Below are 26014 nucleotides of genomic sequence, written 5' to 3'. Positions count from 1 at the left end.
TGCTGACTGGGCCTGATCTCCTGCTTGTACTCTGCATGCAGTGTGATGGCACTCAGCTTATCTTTTCCATAACCTTCCCTGGCACTGAGGTCAGACTGACAGGACTGTAGTTCCTTGGATCCTTCTTCCAGCCCTTCTTCTATATAAGTCTCACATTTGCCAATGTCCCGTCAATGGGGACCTCCCTGGTGAGTCAGAACTGCTGATAAATGACGGAAAGTGGCTTGGTGACCACCTCCATCAGCTCCCTCTGTACACTTGGGTGGATCCCATCAGGCCCCATAGACTTGTGTGGGTCTAACTGGTGAGGCAGTTCACCAACCATTTCCCTTAGATTCCTGGGGCTTCGTTTGCCTCCCCATCCCTGTCTTCCATCCCACGGAGCTGCGTAACTGGAAAACTACTCCTTTTACAATTAAAGTCTGAGGCAAAAAAGGCACTAAGACATTTTACTCATCCTTTGTCATACTGTTTCCCTCTACTTCCACTAAAGAAAGGAGATTTTGTTTAGCCTGCTTTTTGATTCTAATTTCTGTGAACCAACTGTATCTATTGTCTTTTACGTCACTAAAGCGACTAAATTCCAGATGGGCTTCGGCATTTACAGTTTTCTCGATAAATATCCTCACAACATCCTTTTGGTCCTCCTGAGCGGCCTGCCCTTTCTTTCAAAGCTCATAAAGTATCTTTTATTTCCTGATTCTCAGCTAATGTTCTCTGTACAGCCCAGCCCACCATACTCCCCGCTGGCTCATCTTTTGGCACATGGAGACTCTCTATCTAACATGCAGGAAGCTTCTGGAACCTCACAGAAGCCAAGCACGTAGTCCCTTGGGAGCTGAAACCTTGCCATGGAAACCCACCACAGTAAGCTACAATGTTCCGAGACACAGGCTCACCGACACACCCACAGAGCACACCCAACATGAAAGGTCAGGCCTAAAGACAGGCATAGCAAGCTGACAGGCAGGAGGGAGTGACTATGGTACAACCAGGAGCCCTCATGCCTGAGAACACTGCAAAGCCACAATCAGGCTGCCAGGGCAGCGAGGAAAAGGGGCCCCGCTTCCCAACGCATCCACAAACCACAGCCAGGCAGCTTTCCAGCCACTCTTTCCCAAGCCTCTAGCGTTCATGGGGTTGTGGTGACCCAAGTGTAGGGCCCGGAACTTGGCCTTGTTGAATCTCATGCAATTGGTCTCGACCCATTCATCCAGCCTGTCCAGGGGCCTCTGTAGAGCCTTCCTACCCTCCAGCAGATCAACACTCCCACCTCACTTAGTGGAGTCTGCAAAAAAGGGCACACCCGATAGATCCCCTCATCCAGATCATTGAGAAAGATATTAAACAGAAATGCCCCAAGTAGGTAGCCCTGGTGAACACCCCTTGTGACCAGCTGCCGACTGGCTTTAAGTCCACTCTCCACAACTCTTCAGGCTCAGCCATCCAGCCAGTGGTTTAGCCTGAGGAGAGGATGATCGTGCAAGCCATGAGCAGCCACTTTCTTTGGAGGAAATAGTGTCAAAGGCCTTACTAAATTCTTGGTAGACAAAATCCACAGCCATTCCATCATCCACTAAGCGGGTCCCCTTGTCACAGAAGGAGATCAGGTTAGTCAGGCAGGACCTGCCTTTCATAAACACATACTGACAGGACCTGATCACCTGCTTGCTTGTCCTGTACATGGAAGGTGATGGCACTCAGCATGACCAGCTCCATGACCTTCCATGGCACCAAGGTCAAACTGACAGAGCTGTAGTTTCCTAGATCCTCGTTCCAGTCTTTCTTGTAGATAAGCATCACATTCGCCAACCTACAGTCAACTGAGACTTCCCTGGTGAGCCAGGAGTGCTGAGAAAAGATGGGAAGTGGTTTAGGGAGCACGTCCAGAGCTCGCTCACAGCTCCTGGCTAGAACCCATCTGGCCCCAGTATCTTGTATATGTCTAACTGGTGTAGCAGGTCACCAGCCGTTTCCCATTGGATTCTGGGGGCTTTCTGCCACTCCCCATCCCTGTCTTGCAGCTCAGGTACCTGGGCACCCAGAGAACAACTAGTCTTATGATGAAAGACTGAGGTAAAGAAGGCATTTAGGCTTTTTCCTCATCCACTTTATCTGTGCAGACAACTGCCGCCAGTAAACCTTGGAGATTCCCCTTAGCTCTCCTTCTCTTGCCAATGGATGTATAGAAATGTTTTTTATTACTTTGTACAGCAGTAGCCAGATGAAGTTCTAGTTGGGCTTTGCTGCTTCTAGTTTTCCCCCTGCTTAACCTCTCAACATTCTTGTGTTCCGGCTGAGTCACTGGTGTTTGGTTGCAAACGGCACAAACTCTCTTTTTTTTATGAATTCCAGCCAAACCTCCCTGCTAAGGCCAGGCCAGTCTTCTTCCCCAATGGTTCATCTTTCGGCAAATGGGGACTGTCCCACCACAGATGGCGGAATCTTCTGGTACCTTCTCACAGAAGACAAACCTGAAGCTCTTATCGTACCAAAACCTTGCCATGAAAACCCAATAACACCCAGCTACAAGTTCACAAACAAGAAGGTAACAAGACACCCACAAGGCACAGTCCAGGGGAAAGGCCAGGGCTAAAGACGGGCTTAGTAAGATGGCAGCAAGGCGGGCAGTCAGTGAATGTGATAGAGGCAGCAGCTGTCATGCCTGGCACAGCTCCAAAGACCAGACCAGCCTTTCAGGGCTGTGAATACTTGGGGCCCCTTCTGTACAATGCACCTTCTAAGCACACCATACAAGAGCATGGTCTCACCTTGCTGTGGGGTCTTCAACTGATCCCTTGGCGAGGAAGATCCCCAGGACACCATCCACTCTTCACTGCAGAGACCCACAGTGACGCATGCAGGGAGTCTCTGGACCACCAGCCTCCCTGCTGCAGGGTCCATGGAGCACCAGTCCTAGGGGCACCAAGCAACCGTCCCTGTGCTCTGAGGTCTCACAGAAAGAGCCTTTGTAAGGTCATTGTCCCCCTCAATGTAGGCTCCCTGGGGCCCTGAGGACCAGGAGCAGGAACAAGCCTGTGACCCTGCTCTGCTGGCATGATGGGGCTCTGGGCTGGGTTGACTTTGGCTGGATGGCAGGTGCCCACCAAGCTGCTCTATCACTCCCTCTCCTCAACTGGATGCAAAAAGAAAATATGAGATAGGGCTCCTGAGTCAAGGACAAGGAGGTCACTCAGCAATTACTGTCACGGGCAAAAAAGACACATCTAACTTTTCCAGCATCAGGTTCTCCACAGCCTGAAGGGGATCAACCTGTGATGTGCAAAGATATTTATCACAGCAGGCAGGGGAATCTCTGCTCTGGTGCCTGGGGCACCTCCTGCCTCTCTTTCTTCTCTGACCTTGGAGTCTCTACATTCATATGTTCCCATTTCTTTCTTCAAGTTATACAGTCAGTCTTTCTTCCTCTTCTTAAATAAATTCTCATAGGGGTAACACCACCATGGCTGATTAGCTCTGAAATGGCCAGCAAAAAGTCCCTACGCAAACCAGGTGGCACTGGCACTACTGAATGTCCTGGTTTTGCTAAAAACAAGTTTCTCTTTTAGTGAATTTGCCTGTCAGCTAAAGCCTTCAAATTAACTGCATTTTCCTGGAGAACCAGACACATGTTTTGGTAAACCTAGCAATGGAATGCAAACTTATTGATAAGCACGGATGGACATCTCGCGAGAGGGGCGACGAGAAACAAGTGACCAAGAAACTGACCAACTGTGTATAACATTCCATTCACGTTAATACTTCATATAAAAGTGCGAGATCACGAGGATCTCATCCCTTTTTTTTCCTTATGGCCGACATTAGGAGAGGACCTTGCTAGTCGTCCCTGCAAACTGAGGCCTAGTGAGAGACTGAATCCAGCTCCGATTGGCTACAGAGTCTAATCCAGGACTTCAGGTGCCGGCTCTGCAGTTGCTGAGACTTTCAAGATTGCTTTTGCATATTTTGTATTATTTTCTCTATTCTTATTAGTAGCATTAGTAAAACATCTTTAATTTTTTCCAGCTCTCTTCTCTCTGTCCTTCTTTTCCTCCCAATTGCCTCTCCTTAGTGGAAAGGGGGGAGAGGGAGGGGCAAAAAGGGGGAAGTGGGGGGGGAAGAGGGGGTTAACAATACATCTGCCAGGGTTTTATTGTCACCCCGCAATCTTAACCCTCGACACTGAACAAGATGGAAGCTTCTGGAAACTTCTCAGAGAAGCAACTAGTGTAGCTCCCTCACTACCCAAATCTTTCCGTGTAAACTAAGTATATGCAGCTACAAGTTTACATGCAAAAAAGCACTAAAACACCCATAGAGAACACTCAAGAGGAAAAGTCAGGCCTAAACACGAGCTTAGCAAGAGTACAGCAATGCAGAAGCCAAGCAAACACCATAGAAGGCACAGGCACTAACACCCAGCACAGATCCAAACTCACACCAGCCTGCCAGAAACGAGAGGAAATGGTGCCCCATCTTTGTAACGCAACCGCAAACCACAGAGTGCCTTGGGATGACCTCACTGACGACACCCCACCTCTCCTACGCTTTCGCAGCGTCCTCAGACCGCCCGGACACGCGCCATCAACACCAAGTCATTGCCCTCTAATGCTCGCAGTTCAAAGATGCCACCAGGGCCAAGCGGACACGTCCTCAAGACAAAAACAAGAAACTGGAATGTTGCATGAAGGAAAACACACCCTGCTCCCTCCTGGCCAGGCTGTGGCATCAGACAGCTGCTGGCTGCAAAATGCCGCCATGCGCAAAGGCTGTCCCGCCCCTCGGGGACCAGCATAAAAGCCGGCCCAGCACCTCTCTCCCTTACACACTTCTCCTGACGCATTCTCCTCCCTCCGTGCTCAACAAGGTGAGCCTCAACCCCCTTCCCCTCCTTCTCCTGCCCCGCCTGGCCCCTCTCTTCCAGCACGCTCTGCCCCAGCCTCAGCAGCCCTCACGCCTCCCCACCGCCACGCTCCCCACAGCCCCACACCAGCCTCCCCACTCCCTCGCCCTCCTGCAACACTGCTCCTCGCACCCCCACGCCCCTGCGCTTGCTCAACAGCCTCTCGTCCCTTCCAGGGCCCCTCCACACCACACACATGGCCTGCTACGACGCCTGCCACCCCTGCGGACCCACCCCGCTGGCCAACAGCTGCAACGAGCCCTGTTCCCTGCAGTGCCAGGACTCCCGCGTCGTCATCCAGCCTCCCGCCGTGGTGGTCACCCTGCCAGGACCCATCCTCACCTCCCACCCCCAGAGCACCGCCGTCGGATCCTCCGCATCGGCTGCCGTGGGCAACGAACTCGGCGCTCAGGGAGTTGCCATCAACTCTGGCAGCTTTGGTTACGGCTTCGGGGGCCTGGGCGGCTTCGCCGGCAGAAGGGGTGGATACATCTGCTAAGGGCTCTCGCCACCAACCCTGACATACGCCAGCCACCGCTTTGAAGATACGGCATGAATCGTGGATTCACCTCTGGACCCTTCTTGACATGTGGACCTGCTGTCCATGGCTCCTCTTCTAAAGGAGCCACGAAGATCTTGGTGCTCTGGCAAGAGCTGTGTCACAGAAGCAACCTCAGCTGATGGTCGCCCTACGTGCAGCTTATATTTTTCACTGTGTTCTTTGTGCTCCTGCCTTTTCACTATTCTTTTTCGTCAATAAAGTTCTCCTGCATCCCAGCCTGAGACGTCTCCCTTTACTTTCTTCTCTCAAGGCTCTTCCAACCCCACCCAGAACAAAGCCAGGGCTCAAGAAGCAAATTGGATAGGGGGGAAAAGGGTAACAAGACCTGTCCCAGGAAATATGTCACCACCTATACCAGCAAAAACAGACCAGAATCTGGGGGTCTTCTAGAACATGATACAAGCCCGTCACAGAATCAAAGAAAGACTTTGACACAAGAACACTCTCCTCAACATGCCTCTGGTAAAACCTCCCTATGACAACACACACTTGACCATCCTTCTTCCCCACCATGACTCTCCGGCTCTACCAGGAGCAAAATCACAGAATAATTTAGTATTTAGACTTTCCTCATGGTTTCAGAGGTCCTGCCAATTCTGTGGTCCAACACAGGCTTCCTACAGGGTCACACCTCCTGTGCGTGCACCCACCTGCTCCAGCGTCATGTCCTCTACGGGCTCCAGGTGGTCATCTCCTCCACTGTGGACAACCCTTTTCTGGGAAGAAAATTTTCCTAATATCCAATCTAAACACTCCCTGGCACAACTTAAGGCCATTTCCTCTTGTCCAGTCACTTGGTACTTGGGAAAAGAGACTGAATCCCTTCCTTACTACAACCTCCTGTCAGGTAGTTGCAGAGAGCCAGAAGGTCTCCCCTCACTTTTCTCCAGGCTATACGCCCCCAGGTCGCAAAGTGGGTCCTCCATCACACCTGTGCTCCCAACTTTTCACAAGTTCCATTCCCCTTCTATGAAATTGCTTAGGAACCTGGACATCTTTCTTTTTGGCAAGGGCCCAAAACTGCACCCACGATTCAAGGTGTGGCCTCACCAGTGCCAAGGACAGGGGATGGTCACTGTCCTGCTCCTGCTGGACACACTAGTGCTGACACAGGCCAAGACGCCGGTGGCCGTCACGGCCACACACACTGGCTCATGTTCAGCCACTGTCGACCCACACCCCCAGGTCCTTGACCACTGGGCAGCTTTCCAGCCGCTCTTCCACAAGCTTGGAGCCTTCATGGGGTTGTGGTGAATCAAGTGCAGGACCTGACACTTAGCCTTGCTGAACCTCATGCAACTGGTCTCAGCCCATTGATCCAGGCTGTCCAGGGCCATCTGTAGAGCCTTCATAGTCCCAAGTGGGTCAACGCTCCTGCCTAACTTGATGTCATCTGCACATGTACTGAGGGTGCACTCAATTCCCTCAACCAGATCTAGAAGAAAGATATTAAACACAACTGTCCCATGGAATGAGCCGTGGGGAATACCCCTTGTGAGTCCCCACCAACTGGATTATACTCCAGTCCCCATAAACCTTTGGGTCTAGTCATCCAGCTAATTTTTCAGCCATCCAAGACTAAGGCTGTCCAAGCCAGGAGCATCCACATTCTCTGGGAGAAGCAGTATCAAAGGCTTTACTAAAGTCTTGGTAGATAAAATTCACAGCAATTCCCTAACCCTTACATCCAGCGTAAGCAAATCAACACAGAAAGTTAAACGCGTGTACAACAGCGACTAGCTATATGTGTAAGCGCCTTGCCTAAATAAAGAGTCTTTTGGCTCACCTGCATCACAAGTCTTTGTCATCAATCCCTTCAGAGAACAACAGGTTTTGCAATTAAAGACTGAGGCAATGAGGGCACTAAGCATTTTCCACATCTTTTGTCTCTGTGTTTTCTTCCTGCGGCAAATAAATGAGGGAAATTCTCCTTAGCGCTCTGTTGCTGATCATGTATGTACAGAAACATTTTTAATGTGTTTTATAAAGTGGCAGATCAACATGTAGATGGGCTTTGGGAATTCTAATGTGCTGCCTGCATAACCTCTCAACATCCTTGCAAAGCGCCTGAGTACCCTGCACCTTCTTCCAGAATTCCTACCTTTCTCTTGTTTGTATCCTGAGTTCCAACCAAAACTCTCTCTTCAGCCAGGCTGGTCTTCTTCCCTGCCAGCTCATCTGCTACACACAGACACTGTCTATTAAACATGAGGAAACTTCTGGAACCTCGTCCCAGCTTCCAACTGTGTAGCTCCTTCCCTGCTAAAACCTTGACACATGAACCCTGCACACCCAGCTCATGAGGAAAGCACACACCAAGACACGCAAAGAGCTCAACAAGCGTGGAAGGAAAGGCTTAGTGAGATGGAAGCAAAGAAGGCTGGGATGAAACACCATCCAGAGGCAATATTTCAATCCTGGATCAGCTCCGAAGCCCAGACCGGCCTGCAAGGTCTGTGACGAAAGGGGTCCCTCATCACAAAGCACCCGCAAACTACATGGATGCCATGGGATGAGCTCACTGACGACACCCCACCCCTCCTACGCTCTGGCCGCGTCCTCTGTCACTCTGACATGAGCAATGAACATCAAGCTTATGGCCTCGAATTCACGGACTTCAAAGCTGCTGCCAGGGTCAAGAGGACAAGTCCTCAAAACAAGAACAAGAAACTGGAATGTTGCATGAAGAAAAACACACCCTGCTCACTCCTGGCCAGCCTGTGGCATCCAACACACCCACAGAGTACAATCCAGACCAAAGGCCAGGCCTAATGAGACGCTTAATGAGATGGCAGCAGTCAGGTGAGGGATCAAACACCATGGAAGAGGCAGACCCTCATGCCCAGAACAGCTCCAAAGCCCAGACCACTCTTCCAGCTCTGCAAGGAAATGAGGCCCCATCCACACAATGCAACTACAAACCACACGAGTGCCATGGGATGACCTCAGTGACGACACCCCACCTCTCCTACTCTTTGGCCGTGTCCTGTGATCGACCTGACACACACCATCAACGCCAAGTCTTCAGCCTCTAATACTCGCACTTCAAAGCTGCCGCCAGGACCAAGAGGACACGTCCTCAAGACAACAACAAGAAATTGGAGCATTGTGGGAAGGAAAACACACCCTCCTCATTCCTGGCCAGGCTGTGGCATCAAAGAGCTGCTGGCTGCAAAATGCCGCCATGCGCAAAGGCTGTCCCGCCCCTCGGGGACCAGCATAAAAGCCGGCCCAGCGCCTCTCGCCCTCACACACTTCTCCTGACACCTTCTCCTCCCTCCGCGCTCAACAAAGTGAGCCTCAACCCCCTTCCCCTCCTTCTCCTGCCCCACCTCGCCCCTCTCTTCCAGCACGCTCTGCCCCAGCCTCAGCAGCCCTCACGCCTCCCCACCGCCACGCTCCCCACAGCCCCACACCAGCCTCCCCACTCCCTCGCCCTCCTGCAACACCGCTCCTCGCACCCCCACACCCCTGCGCTTGTTCAACAGCCTCTCGTCCCTTCCAGGGCCCCTCCACACCACACACATGGCCTGCTACGATGCCTGCCGCCCCTGCGGACCCACCCCGCTGGCCAACAGCTGCAACGAGCCCTGTTCCCTGCAGTGCCAGGACTCCTGTGTCCTCATCCAGCCTTCCACCGTGGTGGTCACCCTGCCAGGACCCATCCTCACCTCCCACCCCCAGAGCACCGCCGTTGGATCCTCCGCATCGGCTGCCGTGGGCAATGAACTCGGCGCTCAGGGAGTTGCTGTCAACTCCGGCAGCTTTGGCTACGGCTTCGGAGGCCTGGGTGGCTTCGGAGGCCGGGGCTGCTTCAATGGTAGAAGGGGTGGATACATCTGCTAAGGGCTCTTGCCACCACCCCTGATGCCAGCCACAAACACCCTGGAAGCCACAGCACGGATTGAGGACACGTACCTCTATGCTCTTCCTGGCACATGGACCTGCTGTCCTTGGCTCCTCCTCTCACAGCACCAAGCATGGAAGTAGGGAAGGGGCCAGCGTGGGCTGCCTGCAGATGTGGCGAATGGTCCTTCTCCCCTAGTCCCACATCTTTCTTTGCACCTCAGACTTGTGCTGTTTCACTTGGCACTCCTGCCTTTTCACTTTTCTCCCTCAATAAAGTTCTCCTTCATCCCAGCTTGAGATGCAGCCTTTTGTCTTTTTCTCCCACGGCTCGTCCAACTTCACGTAAGAAAAAACAGGACTCAGTAGCCCATCAGGGTGGGAGCAAAAGGGAAACAAGACCTCTCAAGGCTCTTCCAACCTCAACCAGCACAAAGCCAGGGCTGGCTCAAGAAGCAAACTGGATAGGGGGGAAAAGGGCCACAAGACCTGTCCCAGGAAATATGTCAACCCCTATACCACCAAGAACACAGACCGGAATCTGGGGGTCTTCCACAAAATTATACAAGCCCATCACTGGATCACAGAAAGATTTTGACACGAGAACACTCTCCTCAACATGCCTCTGGTGAGACCTCCCTATGACAACACACACTTGACCATCTTTCTTCCCCAGCATCACTCTCCGGCTCCACCAGGAGCAGAATCACAGAATCATTTAGTATTTAGACTTTCCTCACGGGTTCACAGGTCCTGCCAAGTCTGTGGTCCAACACAGGCTTTCTACAGGATCACATTTCCTGTGGGTGCACCCACCTGCTCCAGCATCAGGTCCTCTACAGGCTCCACGTGGTTATCTCCTGCACTGTGGACATCTCCTGCACTGTGGACATCTCCTGCACTGTGGACATCTCCTGCACTGTGGACCTCCATCAGCTGCAGCGGGACAACCTGCTTCAGCCCAGTTTTTCACCACAGCCTGCAGGGCAATATCTGCTCCAGAACCTAGAGCACCTCCCGCTCCTCCATCATCGTTGATCTTGGTGTCTCTTGAGATTTGTCTCCCACATTTATTCCCTCCCCTCTTACGGTTACTATTCTCAAGTAGCTTTTTCCCATCAGAAACATGTTTTTGGATCAACAAGTCCCGCTGTTAACCCAACAATAGTCTACAACTATTAACCTAACACAAGTCTACCACTAACCCCTGTCATCAAGCACCACATCTACGCATCTTCTGCACACCTTCAGAGATGGTGACTCCACCACTGCCCCGGGCAGCCTGTTCCAATGCCCCAAAACCCTTCAGGAAAAGCCATTTTTCCTAATAGCCACACTAAACCTCTCCTGGGGCAACTTCAAGCCACTTTCTCCAGTTCTGTCAGTTGGGAGAAGAGACCGACACCCGCCCCTCTACAACCTCCTTTCAGGCAGTTGCAGAGAGCGAGAAGGTCTCCCCTCAGCCTCCTGTTCTCCAGATTGAACCCTCCAACTCCCTCAGCTGCTCCCCATCCCAACTGTGCTCCAGCCTTTTCACAAGATTCCTTCCCCTTTTCTCAATTCGCTGCAGAACCTCAAGCTCTTTCTTGTCATTAGGGGCCCAAAAACGAACCCCAGATTCTGCGTGCAGCCTCACCAGCACCAAATACAGGGGGATGCTCACCGCCCTGCTCCTGCTGGTCACAATTGTGATGACACAGGCCAGAATGCTGTTCGCCTTCCTGACCACCTGGCCACATGCTGGCTCATGTTCTGCCAGCTGGTCACCAGTAGCCCAGGTCCTTTTGAACAGGCAGCTTTACAGCCTGTCTTCCACCAAGCCTCTGGTGTTCCGTGGGGTGGTGGTGATGCAAGTGCAGAACCCGACACTTGGCCTTGTTGAACCTCAAACAATTGGCAGCTTATCATCGATCCAGCCAGCCCAGATCCTTTTCTAGAGCTTTCTTACTGTCCAGCACATCAGTATTCCTGCCCAACTTGATGTCATCTGCAAACGTACTAAGGGTGCACTCCATGCCCTTGTCCAGATCACGGAGAAAGATATCAAACAGAACCGGCCCCAGTACTGAGCCCCAGGGAACCCCTCTTGTGAGCGCCCACCAACTGCATTTAACTCCAGTCATCACAACTCTTTGAACACAGCCATCCAGCCAGTGTTTTAGCCAGTGAAGATTACGCCTGTCTGAGCCATGAGCAGACACTTTCTCCAGGAGAAATTATGTCAAAGACTTTACCAAAATCTTACTACACAGCATACACAGCCATTCCCTCATCCAATAAAGTGGGTAACCTTGTTCATACCAAGAGATCAGGTTGGTCAAGAAGGACCTGCCTTTCATAAACCCATGCTGACTAGGTCTGATGACCTGCTGGTCCTGTACCTGCCATGTGATGGCACTCAGGATAATCTCTTCCACGACCTTACAAAGCAACAAGGTCCAACTGACACATCTTTAGTTTGGAGGAGACTAAGGGGGGACCTCATTAATGTTTATAAATATATAAAGGGTGAGTGCCATGAGGATGGAGCCAGGCTCTTCTCGGTGGCCAACAATGATAGGACAAGGGGTAATGGGATCAAGCTGGAACACAGGAGGTTCCGCTTAAATTTGAGAAAAAACTTCTTCTCAGTGAGGGTAACAGAGCACTGGAACAGGCTGCCCAGGGAGGTTGTGGAGTCTCCATCTCTGGAGACATTCAAAACCCACCTGGACATGTTCCTGTGCGACCTCACCTAGGCGTTCCTGCTCCAGCAGGGGGATTGGACTAGATGATCTTTTGAGGTCCCTTCCAATCCCAAACATACTGTGATACTGTGATACTGTGATCTGTAATTCCCCATATCCTCTTTTCGGTCCTTCTTCTAGACGGGTGCCACATTTGCTGACTTCCAGTCAATGGGGACCTCCCCAGAGAGTCAGGTCTGATGATATATGACGCAAAGTGGCTTGGGGAGCATCTCAGCCAGCTCTCTCACAACTCCTCGGGAGAACCAATCTGGCCCCATACACCTGTGTGGGCCAAGTGGTGTAGCAGGTCACCAACCATTTCCCCTTGGATTCCTGTGCTTTGTTCTATGCCCCATCCCCATCTTCCAGCTCAGGGAGCTGGGTGCACAGAGAACAACTAGTTTTATGCTTAGAGACTGAGACAAAGAAGACATTAAGGCCTTTTCCTCATCCATTGTAAATGGGTTGCTCCCTGAATCCACTACAAGTTGGAGATTCTCCTTAGCTCTCCTTCTGTTGCAAAAAATATACCGAAAAAAGTTTGTATTGTCTTCTATAGCAGGAGCTGGATTAGGTTCTAGTTGGGCTTTGGCCCTTCTAATTTCCCCAGTGAATAACATCAAAATACCCTGGTGTTCCTCCTGAGTATCTTGTCTTATCTGGCAGACATCAAAAACTCTCTTTTTTCTCATCAGTTCAAGCCAATCCTCTCAGTTAAGGCCAGGGCAGTCTGCTTCCCTGCCAGCTTGTCTTTTGGCATACGGGGCATGTCCCTCACACATGGTGGAATCTTCTGGTAATTTCTCACAGAAGAAAACCATGATGCCCATATGCTAAAAAATCTGTGCTGCATAAAATTAATACACACAGCTATAAGCTTACAAGCAATAGGGCACCAACACACACACAGAGCACAATCCAGACCAAAGGCCAGGCCTAATGAGACGCTTAATGAGATGGCAGCAGTCAGGTGAGGGATCAAATACCATGGAAGAGGCAGACCCTCATGCCCAGAACAGCTCCAAAGCCCAGACCACTCTTCCAGCTCTGCAAGGAAATGAGGCCCCATCCACACAATGCAACTACAAACCACACGAGTGCCATGGGATGACCTCAGTGACGACACCCCACCTCTCCTACTCTTTGGCCACGTCCTGTGATCGACCTGACACACACCATCAACGACAAGTCTTCAGCCTCTAATACTCGCACTTCAAAGCTGCCGCCAGGACCAAGAGGACACCTCCTCAAGACAACAACAAGAAATTGGAGCATTGTGGGAAGGAAAACACACCCTCCTCATTCCTGGCCAGGCTGTGGCATCAAAGAGCTGCTGGCTGCAAATTGTCGCCATGCGCAAAGGCTGTCCCGCCCCTCGGGGACCAGCATAAAAGCCGGCCCAGCGCCTCTCGCCCTCACACACTTCTCCTGACACCTTCTCCTCCCTCCGCGCTCAACAAGGTGAGCCTCAACCCCCTTCCCCTCCTTCTCCTGCCCCGCCTGGCCCCTCTCTTCCAGCACGCTCTGACCCCAGCCTCAGCAGCCCTCACGCCTCCCCACCGCCACGCTCCCCACAGCCCCACACCAGCCTCCCCACTCCCTCGCCCTCCTGCAACACCGCTTCTCGCACCCCCACACCCCTGCGCTTGCTCAACAGCCTCTCGTCCCTTCCAGGGCTCCTCCACACCACACACATGGCCTGCTACGACGCCTGCCGCCCCTGCGGACCCACCCCGCTGGCCAACAGCTGCAACGAGCCCTGTTCCCTGCAGTGCCAGGACTCCCGTGTCCTCATCCAGCCTTCCACCGTGGTGGTCACCCTGCCAGGACCCATCCTCACCTCCCACCCCCAGAGCACCGCCGTCGGATCCTCCTCATCGGCTGCCGTGGGCAACGAACTCGGTGCCCAGGGAGTTGCCATCAACTCCGGCGCCTTTGGCTATGGCAACGGCTATGGCTTTGGAGGCCTGGGCTGCTTTGGTGGCAGAAGGGGCCGCTACATCTGCTAAGGGCCCTCGCCAACACCCCTGACACCAACCACACACACCCTGGAAGCAACGGCATGGATTGAGGACACACACCTCTAGGCCCTTTCAGGCACGTGGACCTGTTGTCCATTGCTCCTCTTCTCCGGGCAGCAAGCACAGAAGCAAGGAAGGGGCCAGCCTGGGCTGCCTTCATTCCTTGTCAAAATATCTTCTCCTCTTCTCCCACCTCTTTCTTTGTACCTCAGACTTGCTGTTTTCCACTTGGTACTCCTACCTTTCCACTCTTTTTGGTCCCAAATAAAGTTCTCTTGCAGTCCAGCCTGAGATGCCTCCTCTTGCTTTCTTCTGCTATGGTTCATCCAATCTGACTGAGCAACAAAACAGGGCTCAAGGGGCCAGGATGCTGGTGGGTGGAAAATGGCCACAAGACTTCTCTTAGCAAGTAAGTCTTCAGGAACATCACCCATGTGCATTTGGTGGCCTTCCAGGCTGTCATACAAGCCCTTCACTTACTCAAGAAAAAGGCTTGGAAAGTGTCATGCACTTCTACCCTGGCCTCTCACCCACGCTCCCCGTGGCAGCAGCTACTTGTCCAAATCACTTCCTCAGCACCACTCGCTGCCCATCACAGCAAACAGAATCATCGAGTGCACAAGGAACCTCTGGAGATCATCTCCTTCATACCAACCTGCTCAAGCATGGTCAGCTCGATGGGGATGTCCGTGCAACGTCCAATGAGGTGCTGAGTATGCCCAAAGATGGAGGCTTCACTATCTGACTATGCAACTAGTTCCACTGTTTGACCACCCTCTCACTGAAAAATCATTGCCTTCTCCTCCAAGGAAACAGCACAGCTTCTTCACCTCTTAGTTTTTGCTACGTGAGAGAAGAGTACAGCATCCTCCTCTCTACACCCTCCTTTCAGGCAGTTGCACAGAGAAAGAAGATCTCTCTTCAGCCTCCTGTTCTCCTGGCAAAACACCCCCAGATCCCTCAGCTTCTCCCCATCCCACTTGTGCTCCAGATTCTTCACCAGATTCGTTGCCCTCCTCTGAACCCCCTCCGGCTCCTCAAAGGTCTTTCTTGTCATGACGGGCTCAAAAGTGAACGCCAGATTCTAGGTGCAGCCTCACCAGCACCAAATACAGGGGGATGCTCACTGCCCTGCTCCTGCTGGCCACACTGGTGATGAAACAGGCCAGAATGCTGTTGGCCTTCCTGGCCACATGCTGGCTCATGTTCTGCCAGCTGGTCACCAGTAGCCCAGGTCCTTTTCCAACAGGCAGCTTTACAGCCTGTTTTCCACCAAGCCTCTAGTGTTCCATGGGGTGGTGGTGACGCAAATGCAGAACCCGACACTTGCCCTTGTTGAACCTCAGACAATTGCCATCTTACCATTGATCCAGCCAACCCAGATCCTTCTCTAAGAGCATTTTTACTGGCCAGGAGATCAACATTCCTGCCCAACTTGATGTCATCTGCAAACTTACTGAGGGCGCACTCCATCCCCTTGTACAGACCACAGAGAAAGATATCAAACAGAACTGGCCCCAGTACTGAGCCCCAGGGAACCCCTCTTGTGAGCGTTCACCAACTGCATTTGAATCCAGTCACCACAACTCTTTGGGCCCAGTGATCCAGCCAGTGTTTTAGCCGGTGAAAAGTATACTCCTCTAAGCCATGAGGATAGACTTTCTTTAGGAGAAACAGTGTAAAGTCTCTACTGACGTCTAGGTAGACACCTTTTACAGCCATTCCCTCATGTACTAAGCAGGTCATCTTGCCATGGCAGGAGATCAGGTTAGTCAGGCATAACTTGTCTTCCATAAACACATGCTGACTGGGCCTGATCTCCTGCTTGTTCTCTGCGTGCAGCGTGATGGCACTCAGCTTATCTCTTCCATAACCTTCCCTGGCACTGAGGTCAGACTGACAGGACTGTAGTTCCCCGAACCCTTCTTCCAGCCCTTCTTCTGTATAAGTCTTACATTTGTCAATGCCCCGTCAACAGGGACCTGCTCAGTGAGTCAGAACTGCTAAGAAATGATGGAAAGTGGCTTGGTGAGCGCCTTCATCAGCTCCCTCCATACACTAGGGTGGATCCCATCAGGCCAGGGTGTATCCCAACACTCCCACCTCACTTAGTGGAGTCTGCAAAAAAGGGCACACCCGATAGATCCCCTCATCCAGGTCACGGAGAAAGATATTAAACAGAAACGGCCCAAGTAGTAAGCCCTGGTGAACACCCCTTGTGACCAGCTGCCGACTGGATTTAACTCCAGTCTCCACAACTCTTCAGGCTCAGCCATCCAGCCAGTGGTTTAGCCTGAGTAGAGGATGACCGTGCAAGCCATGAGCAGCCACTTTCTTCGGAGGAAATAATGTAAAGGCCTTACTAAAGTCTTGGTAGACAAAATCCACAGCCATTCCATCATCCACTAAGCGGGTCCCCCTGTCACAGAAGGAGATCAGGCTAGTCAGGTAGGACCTGCCTTTCATAAACACATACTGACAGGGCCTGATCACCTGCTTGCTTGTCCTGTGCATGGAAGGTGATGGCACTCAGCATGACCAGGTCCATGACCTTCCATGGCACCAAGGTCGGACTGACAGAGCTGTAGTTTCCCAGATCCTCCTTCCAGCCTGTCTTATAGATAAGCATCACATTTGACAACAGGCCTGTGACCCTGCCCTGCTGGCAAGATGGGGCTCTGGGCTGAGATGACTTTGGCTGGATGGCAGGTGCCCACCAAGCTGCTCTATCACTCCCTCTCCTCAATTGGATGCAAAAAGAAAGTATGAGAAAGGGCTCCTGAGTCGAGGACAAGAAGATCATTCAGTGATCACTGTCACAGGCAAAAAGACACATCTAACTTTGCCAGCATCATGGCCTCTACAGCCCACAGGGGATCAACCTGTGATGAGCAAAGATATCTATCACAGGAGGCAGGGGAATCTCTGCTCTGATGCCTGGGGCACCTCCTGCCCCTCTTTCTTCTCTGACCTTAGAGTCTCTAGACTCATATATTCTCACTTCTTTCTTCAAGTTATAGAGTCAGTCTTTCTTCCCCTTCTTAAATAAATTCTCATTTGGGTAACACCATCATGGCTGATTAGCTCTGAAATGGCCAGCAAAAAGTCCCTAAGGAAACCAGGTGTCAGTAGCACTACTGAACAAACTGGAAGCTTCTGGAAACTTCTCAGAGAAGCAACCACTGTACCTCCTTTGCTACCGAAGACTTTCCATGTAAAACAAGTATATCCAGCTAAAAGCTTACATGCAAGAAAGAACTAAAATACCCACAGACAACACTCAAGACAAAAAGCCAGGCCTAAATACAAGCTTAGCAAGAAGACAGCAATGCAGAAGCCAAGCAAACACCATAGAAGGAGCAACCACTAACACCGGGCACAGATCCAAACTCACACAAGCCCGCCAGAAATGGGACGAAATGGTGCCACCTCTTCGTAACGCACCTGCAAAGCACACGAGTGCCATGGGATGACCTCACTGACGACACCCCACCTCTGCTACGCCCTGGCCGCGTTCTTTGCCCGCCCTGACACGCGCCAGCAACGCCAAGTCTTTGGCCTCTAATGCTCGCACTTCAAAGCTGCTGCCAGGGCCAAGTGGACACGTCCTCAAGACAAGAACAAGAAATTGGAGCATTGCGGGAAGGAAAACACACCCTCCTCATTCCTGGCCAGGCTGTGGCATCAGACAGCTGCTGGCTGCAAATTGTCGCCATGCGCAAAGGCTGTCCCGCCCCTCGGGGACCAGCATAAAAGCCGGCCCAGCGCCTCTCTCCCTCACACACTTCTCCTGACGCCTTCTCCTCCCTCTGCGCTCAACAAGGTGAGCCTCAACCCCCTTCCCCTCCTTCTCCTGCCCCGCCTGGCCCCTCTATTCCAGCACGCTCTGCCCCCAGCCTCAGCAGCCCTCACGCCTCCCCACCGCCACACTCCCCACAGCCCCACACCAGCCTCCCCACTCCCTCGCCCTCCTGCAACACCGCTCCTCGCACCCCCACGCCCCTGCGCTTCTCAACAGCCTCTCGTCCCTTCCAGGGCTCCTCCACACCACACACATGGCCTGCTACAACGCCTGCCGCTCCTGGGGACCCACCCCGCTGGCCAACAGCTGCAACGAGCCCTGTTCCCTGCAGTGCCAGGACTCCCGCGTCGTCATCCAGCCTCCCGCCGTGCTGGTCACCCTGCCAGGACCCATCCTCACCTCCCACCCCCAGAGCACCGCCGTCGGATCCTCCTCATCGGCTGCTGTGGGCAACGAACTCAGTGCCCAGGGAGTTGCCATCAACTCCGGGGCCTTCGGCTACGGCAACGGCTATGGCTTTGGAGGCCAGGGCTGCTTTGGCGGCAGAAGGGCTGGATACATCTGCTAAGGGCCCTCGCCACCACCCCTGATGGACACCACCTACCGCATTGAAGCTACGCCATGGATTGTGGACTCACCTCTGGACCCTTCTTGCCACGTGGACCTGCTGTCCATGGTTCCTCCTTTAAAGGAGCCACGAAGATCTTGGTGCTCTGGCAAGATCTATGTCACAGAAGCAACCTCAGCTGATGGTCACCCTACGTGCAGCATATACTTGTCACCGCCTACTTGGTGCTCCTGCCTTTTCACTCTTTTGTTTCCTCAATAAAGGTCTCTTGCATCCCAGCCTGAGACATCTCGCTTTACTTTCTTCTCTCAAGGCTCTTTCAACCTCACCCAGCACAAAGCCAGGGCTCAAGAAGCAAACTGGATAGGGGGGAAAAGGGCCACAAGACTTCTCCCAGGAAATATGTCACCCCCTATACCACCAAAAACACAGACCAGAATCTGGGGTTCTTCCACAACATGATACAAGCCCATCACTGGACCAAAGAAAGATTTTGACACGAGAACACTCTCCTCAACATGCCTCTGGTGAGATCTCCCTATGACAACACAAACTTGACCATCTTCCTTCCCAAGCATCACTCTCCGGCTCCACCAGGAGCAGAATCACAGAATCATTTAGTATTTAGACTTTCCTCATGGGTTCACGGGTCCTGCCAATTCTGTGGTCCAACACAGGCTTCCTACAGGGTCACACCTCCTGTGCGTGCACCCACCTGCTCCAGCGTCAGGTCCTCTACAGGCTCCAGGTCGTCATCTCCTCCGCTGTGGACAACCCTTTTCTGGGAAGAAAATTTTCCTAATATCCAATCTAAACGCTCCCTGGCACAACTTAAGGCCATTTCCTCTTGTCCTGTCATTTGGTACTTGGGAAAAGAGACTGAATCTCTTCCTCACTACAACCTCCTTTCAGGCAGTCGCAGACAGACAGGAGGTCTCCCCTCACTTTTCTCCAGGCTATACACGCAAAAACCCAAAGTGGGTCCTCCATCACAGCTGTGCTCCAACTTTTCACAAGTTTCATTCTCCTTCTTTGAAATGGCTTAGGCACTTGAAGGTCTTTCTTTCCGTCTGGGGCCCAAAACTAAAACATACGATTCAAGGTGTAGCCTCACCAGTGCCAAGAATAGGGGATGCTCACTGTCCTGCTCCTGCTGGCCACACCAGTGCTGACACAAGCCAAGACGCCGGTGGCCGTCACGGCCACACACACTCGCTCATATTCAGCCACTGTCGACCCACACCCCCAGGTCCTTGACCACCGGGCAGCTTTCCAGCCGCTCTTCCACAGCTCTTGACAGTTACTGGAGTCTTCACGGCGTTGTGGTGACCCAAGTGCAGGACCCGACTCTTGGCTTTGTTGAACCTCATGCAATTGGTCTCAGCCCATTGATCCAACCTTTCCAGGGCAATCTGTAGAGCCTTCATAGCTCCAAGTGGCTCAACGCTCCTGCCTGTACTTGGTGTCACCTGCAGATGTACTGAGGGTGCACTCGATCCCCTCATCCAGATCAAGAAGAAAGATTATTAAACAGAACTGGACCCAGTATTGAGCCCTGGGGAAAAGCACTTGTGAGTGGCCACCAAATGGATTTAACTCCAGTACCACAACTCTTTGGGCTCTGCCATCCAGCCACTTTTTCAGCCACCAATGATTACGGTAGCCCAAGACATGAACACCCACTTTCTCTGGGAGAAACAGTGTCAGCTTGTTGTCTACACGCGTACACTGTCTATGTACCATGAGTAAACTTCTACAACCTCTGCTCAGCTTCCAACTGTGTAGCTCCTCCTGACTAAAACCTTAAAAAATAAACCCTGCACACACAGCTCATATGCAAGACACACACCAAGACCCCCATAGATCATAACGAGCGTGGAAGGAAAGGATTAGTCAGATAGAAGCAAGCAACGCATGGATCCTATTCCATGGAAGACACAATTCCTCGAGGCCAGCACAGCTCCAAAGCCCAGAGCAGATTGCCAGTGCTGAAAGGAAATGAGGCCCCCTCCACACAATGCAACCGCAAACCACACGAGTGCCATGGGATGACCTCACTGATGACACTCCACCTCTCCTGCGGTTTGGCTGCATCCTCTGACCGCCCTGACACGTGCCATCAAGGCCACGTCATAGTCATGTTTTAAAGCAGTAGGCAGATGAAGTTCTAACTGAGCTTTGGCCCTTCTGGTGTTCTCCCTGCATAAACTCACCACACTCATGTAGTCCTTCTAGCCATGTCATGGTCATGTTTTAAAGCAGTAGGCAGACGAAGTTCTAATTGAGCTATGGCCCTTCTGGTGTTCTCCCTGCATAAACTCACAACACCCATGTAGTCCTTCTAAGTTGCCTGCCCTGTCTTACAGAGGTCATAAACTCTCTTTTCCCGAGTTCCAGCCAGTCTTCTACCCCACTAGGTCATCTTGCTGCAGGTCAGACCTCTGTTTCACGCTTAGGGAAACTTCTGCAAGCTTCTGACAGAAAACAACCAAGCAGCTCCCTCGCAACCCAAACCTTGCCACGTAAGCCCAGTACACCCAGCTACAAGACTGCAGCAAGAGGTGTAACAAGACACCCATAAATTACACCCAGTGGGATAGGCCAGGCTTAAAGAAAGGCTTAGCAAGATGGTAGCAAGAAAGGGAGTGAAAGGACAATGGAAGTGGTAGCACTCATGACTACAAAAGCACAAAAGCCAGGACCAGCCTGTCAGGGCTGTGAGGAACTGGGGCCCCCTCTTCACAAGGCAACCGCAAACCACACGAGTGCCATGGGATGACCTCACTGACGACACCCCACCTCTGCTACGCCCTGGCCGCGTTCTTTGCCCGCCCTGACACGCGCCAGCAACGCCAAGTCTTTGGCCTCTAATGTTCACACTTCAAAGCTGCTGCCAGGGCCAAGTGGACACGTCCTCAAGACAAGAACAAGAAATTGGAGCATTGCGGGAAGGAAAACACACCCTCCTCATTCCTGGCCAGGCTGTGGCATCAGACAGCTGCTGGCTGCAAATAGTCGCCATGCGCAAAGGCTGTCCCGCCCCTCGGGGACCAGCATAAAAGCCGGCTCAGCGTCTCTCTCCCTCACACACTTCTCCTGACGCCTTCTCCTCCCTCCGCGCTCAACAAGGTGAGCCTCAACCCCCTTCCCCTCCTTCTCCTGCCCCGCCTGGCCCCTCTCTTCCAGCACGCTCTGCCCCCAGCAACAGCAGCGCTCACGCCTCCCCACCGCCACGCTCCCCACAGCCCCACACCAGCCTCCCCACTCCCTCGCCCTCCTGCAACACCGCTCCTCGCACCCCCACACCCCTGCGCTTGCTTAACAGACTCTCGTCCCTTCCAGGGCTCCTCCACACCACACACATGGCCTGCTACAACGCCTGCCGCTCCTGGGGACCCACCCCGCTGGCCAACAGCTGCAACGAGCCCTGTTCCCTGCAGTGCCAGGACTCCCGCGTCGTCATCCAGCCTCCTGCCGTGCTGGTCACCCTGCCAGGACCCATCCTCACCTCCCACCCCCAGAGCACCGCCGTCGGATCCTCCTCATCGGCTGCCGTGGGCAACGAACTCAGTGCCCAGGGAGTTGCCATCAACTCCGGGGCCTTCGGCTACGGCAACGGCTATGGCTTTGGAGGCCTGGGCTGCTTTGGCGGCAGAAGGGCTGGATACATCTGCTAAGGGCCCTCGCCACCACCCCTGACGGACACCACCTACCGCATTGAAGCTACGCCATGGTTTCTGGACTCACCTCTGGACCCTTCTTGCCACGTGGACCTGCTGTCCATGGCTCTTCCTCTAAAGGAGCCACGAAGATCTTGGTGCTCTGGCAAGATCTATGTCACAGAAGCAACCTCAGCTGATGGTCACCCTACGTGCAGCATATACTTGTCACCGCCTACTTGGTGCTCCTGCCTTTTCACTCTTTTGTTTCCTCAATAAAGGTGTCTTGCATCCCAGCCTGAGACATCTCGCTTTACTTTCTTCTCTAAAGGCTCTTCCAACCTCACCCAGCACAAAGCCAGGGCTCAAGAAGCAAACTGGATAGGGGGGAAAAGGGCCACAAGACTTCTCCCAGGAAATATGTCACCCCCTATACCACCAAGAACACAGACCAGAATCTGGGGTTCTTCCACAACATGATACAAGCCCATCACTGGACCAAAGAAAGATTTTGACACGAGAACACTCTCCTCAACATGCCTCTGGTGAGACCTCCCTATGACAACACACACTTGACCATCTTCGTTCCCCAGCGTCACTCTCCGGCTCCACCAGGAGCAGAATCACAGAATCATTTAGTATTTAGACCCTCCTCACGGGTTCACAGGTCCTGCCAATTCTGTGGTCCAACACAGGCTTCCTACAGGGTCACACCTCCTGTGCGTGCACCCACCTGCTCCAGCGTCAGGTCGTCTACAGGCTCCAGGTGGTCATCTCCTCCGCTGTGCACAATCCTTTTCTGGGAAGAAAATTTTCTAATTTCTAATTTTCTAAATTTCTAAATTTCTAATTTCTAATTTAAGGCCATTTCCTCTTGCCCTGTCGCTTGGTACTTGGGAAAAGAGACTGAATCCCTTCCTCACTACAACCTCCTTTCAGGCAGTTGCAGACAGACAGGAGGTCTCCCCTCACTTTTCTTTTCTCCAGGCTATACACGCCAAAACCCAAAGTGGGTCCTCCATCACAGCTGTGCTCCAACTTTTCACAAGTTTCATTCTCCTTCTTTGAAATGGCTTAGGCACTTGAAGGTCTTTCTTTCCGTCAGGGGCCCAAAACTGAACACACGATTCAAGGTGTAGCCTCACCAGTGCCAAGAATAGGGGATGCTCACTGTCCTGCTCCTGCTGGCCACACCAGTGCTGACACAAGCCAAGACGCCAGTGGCCGTCACGGCCACACACACTGGCTCATATTCAGCCACTGTCGACCCACACCCCCAGGTCCTTGACCACCGGGCAGCTTTCCAGGCGCTCTTCCACAGCTCTTGACAGTTACTGGAGTCTTCATGGCGTTGTGGTGACCCAAGTGCAGGACCCGACTCTTGGCTTTGTTGAACCTCATGCAATTGGTCTCAGCCCATTGATCCAGCCTTTCCAGGGCCATCTGTAGAGCCTTCATAGCTCCAAGTGGCTCAACGCTCCTGCCTGTACTTGGTGTCACCTGCAGATGTACTGAGGGTGCACTCGATCCCCTCATCCAGATCAAGAAGAAAGATTATTAAACAGAACTGGACCCAGTATTGAGCCCTGGGGAAAAGCACTTGTGAGTGGCCACCAAATGGATTTAACTCCAGGACCACAACTCTTTGGGCTCTGCCATCCAGCCAGTTTCTCAGCCACCAATGACTACGGTAGCCCAAGACATGAACACCCACTTACTCCGGAAGAAACAGTGTCAGCTTGTTGTCTACACGAGAACACTGTCTATGTACCATGAGTAAACTTCTACAACCTCTGCTCAGCTTCCAACTGTGTAGCTCCTCCTGACTAAAACCTTAAAAAATAAACCCTGCACACACAGCTCATATGCAAGACAAACACCAAGACCCCCATAGATCATAACGAGCGTGGAAGGAAAGGATTAGTCAGATGGAAGCAAGCCACGCAGGGATCCTATTCCATGGAAGAGACAATTCCTCGAGGCCAGCACAGCTCCAAAGCCCAGAGCAGATTGCCAGCGCTGCAAGGAAATGAGGCCCCCTCCACACAATGCAACTGCAAACCACACGAGTGCCATGGGATGACCTCACTGATGACACTCCACCTCTCCTGCGCTTTGGCTGCATCGTCTGACCGCCCTGACATGTGCCATCAAGGCCACGTCATGGTCATGTTTTAAAGCAGTAGGCAGATGAAGTTCTAACTGAGCTTTGGCCCTTCTGGTGTTCTCCCTGCATAAACTCACAACACTCATGTAGTCCTTCTAGCCATGTCATGGTCATGTTTTAAAGCAGTAGGCAGACGAAGTTCTAATTGAGCTATGGCCCTTCTGGTGTTCTCCCTGCATAAACTCACTACACTCATGTAGTCCTTCTAAGTTGCCTGCCCTGTCTTACAGAGGTCATAAACTCTCTTTTCCCGAGTTCCAGCCAGTCTTCTACCCCACTAGGTCATCTTGCTGTAGGTCAGACCTCTGTTTCACGCTTAGGGAAACTTCTGCATGCTTCTGACAGAAAACAACCAAGCAGCTCCCTCGCAACCCAAACCTTGCCACGTAAGCCCAGTACACCCAGCTACAAGCTTGCAGCAAGAGGTGCAACAAGACACCCATAAAGGACACCCAGTGGGATAGGCCAGGCTTAAAGAAAGGCTTAGCAAGATGGTAGCAAGAAAGGGAGTGAAAGGACAATGGAAGTGGTAGCCCTCATGACTACAAAAGCACAAAAGCCAGGACCAGCCTGTCAGGGCTGTGAGGAACTGAGGCCCCCTCTTCACAAGGCAACTGCAAACCACACGAGTGCCATGGGATGACCTCACTGACGACACCCCACCTCTGCTACGCCCTGGCCGCGTTCTTTGCCCGCCCTGACACGCGCCAGCAAGGCCAAGTCTTTGGCCTCTAATGCTCGCACTTCAAAGCTGCTGCCGGGGCCAAGTGGACACGTCCTCAAGACAAGAACAAGAAATTGGAGCATTGCGTGAAGGAAAATACACCCTCCTCATTCCTGGCCAGGCTGTGGCATCAGACAGCTGCTGGCTGGAGAATGCCGCCATGCGCAAAGGCTGTCCCACCCCTCCAGGACCAACATAAAAGCCGGCCCAGCGCCTCTCTCCCTCACACACTTCTCCTGACGCCTTCTACTCCCTCCGCGCTCAACAAGGTGAGCCTCAACCCCCTTCCCCTCCTTCTCCTGCCGCGCCTGGCCCCTCTCTTCCAGCACGCTCTGCCCCAGCCTCAGCAGCCCTCACGCCTCCCCACCGCCACGCTCCCCACAGCCCCACACCAGCCTCCCCACTCCCTCGCCCTCCTGCAATACCGCTCCTCGCACCCCCACGCCCCTGTGCTTCTCAACAGCCTCTCGTCCCTTCCAGGGCTCCTCCACACCACACACATGGCCTGCTACAACGCCTGCCGCTCCTGGGGACCCACCCCGCTGGCCAACAGCTGCAACGAGCCCTGTTCCCTGCAGTGCCAGGACTCCCGCGTCGTCATCCAGCCTTCCGCCGTGCTGGTCACCCTGCCAGGACCCATCCTCACCTCCCACCCCCAGAGCACCGCCGTCGGATCCTCCTCATCGGCTGCCGTGGGCAACGAACTCAGTGCCCAGGGAGTTGCCATCAACTCCGGGGCCTTCGGCTACGGCAACGGCTATGGCTTTGGAGGCCTGGGCTGCTTTGGCGGCAGAAGGGCTGGATACATCTGCTAAGGGCCCTCGCCACCACCCCTGACGGACACCACCTTTTGACACGAGAACACTCTCCTCAACATGCCTCTGGTGAGACCTCCCTATGACAACACACACTTGACCATCTTCCTTCCCCAGCATCACTCTCCCGCTCCACCAGGAGCAGAATCACAGAATCATTTAGTATTTAGACTTTCCTCAAGGGTTCACAGGTCCTGCCAATTCTGTGGTCCAACACA

The 26014-nt window shown here is 52.9% G+C and overlaps 6 protein-coding genes across 6 annotated transcripts in view; all 6 read left to right on the top strand.

The window, feature by feature from the left end:
- The first annotated feature begins 4836 nt into the window (after window positions 1-4836).
- Window positions 4837-5680, top strand: LOC135578882 (feather beta keratin-like). Its single transcript, XM_065055255.1, has 2 exons — window positions 4837-4867; window positions 5080-5680. Exon 2 carries the CDS (start codon window positions 5100-5102, stop codon window positions 5400-5402), a length of 303 nt encoding a protein of 100 aa, XP_064911327.1. The 5' UTR covers window positions 4837-4867; window positions 5080-5099; the 3' UTR covers window positions 5403-5680.
- A 7798-nt stretch (window positions 5681-13478) lies between these two features.
- On the top strand, window positions 13479-14346 carry LOC135578725 (feather keratin-like). Its single transcript, XM_065054641.1, has 2 exons — window positions 13479-13501; window positions 13715-14346. Exon 2 carries the CDS (start codon window positions 13735-13737, stop codon window positions 14047-14049), a length of 315 nt encoding a protein of 104 aa, XP_064910713.1. The 5' UTR covers window positions 13479-13501; window positions 13715-13734; the 3' UTR covers window positions 14050-14346.
- Window positions 14347-17861: 3515 nt separating this feature from the next.
- LOC135578724 (feather keratin-like) overlaps window positions 17862-26014 on the top strand; it is a 32216-nt gene continuing 24063 nt past the window's right edge. Inside the window, exon 1 of the mRNA XM_065054640.1 lies at window positions 17862-17884. The gene's annotated coding sequence lies outside the window, so the exon portion shown is untranslated. The remainder of the gene's footprint in view (window positions 17885-26014) is intronic.
- On the top strand, window positions 18117-18431 carry LOC135578627 (feather keratin 4-like). The gene has a single exon (XM_065053523.1). It carries the CDS (start codon window positions 18117-18119, stop codon window positions 18429-18431), a length of 315 nt encoding a protein of 104 aa, XP_064909595.1.
- Window positions 21794-22366, top strand: LOC135578881 (feather keratin 4-like). The gene has a single exon (XM_065055254.1). It carries the CDS (start codon window positions 21794-21796, stop codon window positions 22106-22108), a length of 315 nt encoding a protein of 104 aa, XP_064911326.1. The 3' UTR covers window positions 22109-22366.
- LOC135578880 (feather keratin 4-like) lies at window positions 25482-25822 on the top strand. Its single transcript, XM_065055253.1, has one exon. It carries the CDS (start codon window positions 25482-25484, stop codon window positions 25794-25796), a length of 315 nt encoding a protein of 104 aa, XP_064911325.1. The 3' UTR covers window positions 25797-25822.

This window comes from Columba livia, chromosome 2 (genome assembly GCF_036013475.1).
Source record: "Columba livia isolate bColLiv1 breed racing homer chromosome 2, bColLiv1.pat.W.v2, whole genome shotgun sequence".
Taxonomy (NCBI): domain Eukaryota; kingdom Metazoa; phylum Chordata; class Aves; order Columbiformes; family Columbidae; genus Columba; species Columba livia.
The sequence above is the reverse complement of the archived record's forward strand: the minus strand, read 5'-3'. Positions and strand labels throughout refer to the sequence as shown.

What these genes read in the sequence shown, in the direction of transcription:
- LOC135578882 (XM_065055255.1), top strand. Translation starts at nt 5,100, where the DNA reads ATGGCCTGCTACGACGCCTGCCACCCCTGCGGACCCACCCCGCTGGCC.
- LOC135578725 (XM_065054641.1), top strand. Translation starts at nt 13,735, where the DNA reads ATGGCCTGCTACGACGCCTGCCGCCCCTGCGGACCCACCCCGCTGGCC.
- LOC135578627 (XM_065053523.1), top strand. Translation starts at nt 18,117, where the DNA reads ATGGCCTGCTACAACGCCTGCCGCTCCTGGGGACCCACCCCGCTGGCC.
- LOC135578881 (XM_065055254.1), top strand. Translation starts at nt 21,794, where the DNA reads ATGGCCTGCTACAACGCCTGCCGCTCCTGGGGACCCACCCCGCTGGCC.
- LOC135578880 (XM_065055253.1), top strand. Translation starts at nt 25,482, where the DNA reads ATGGCCTGCTACAACGCCTGCCGCTCCTGGGGACCCACCCCGCTGGCC.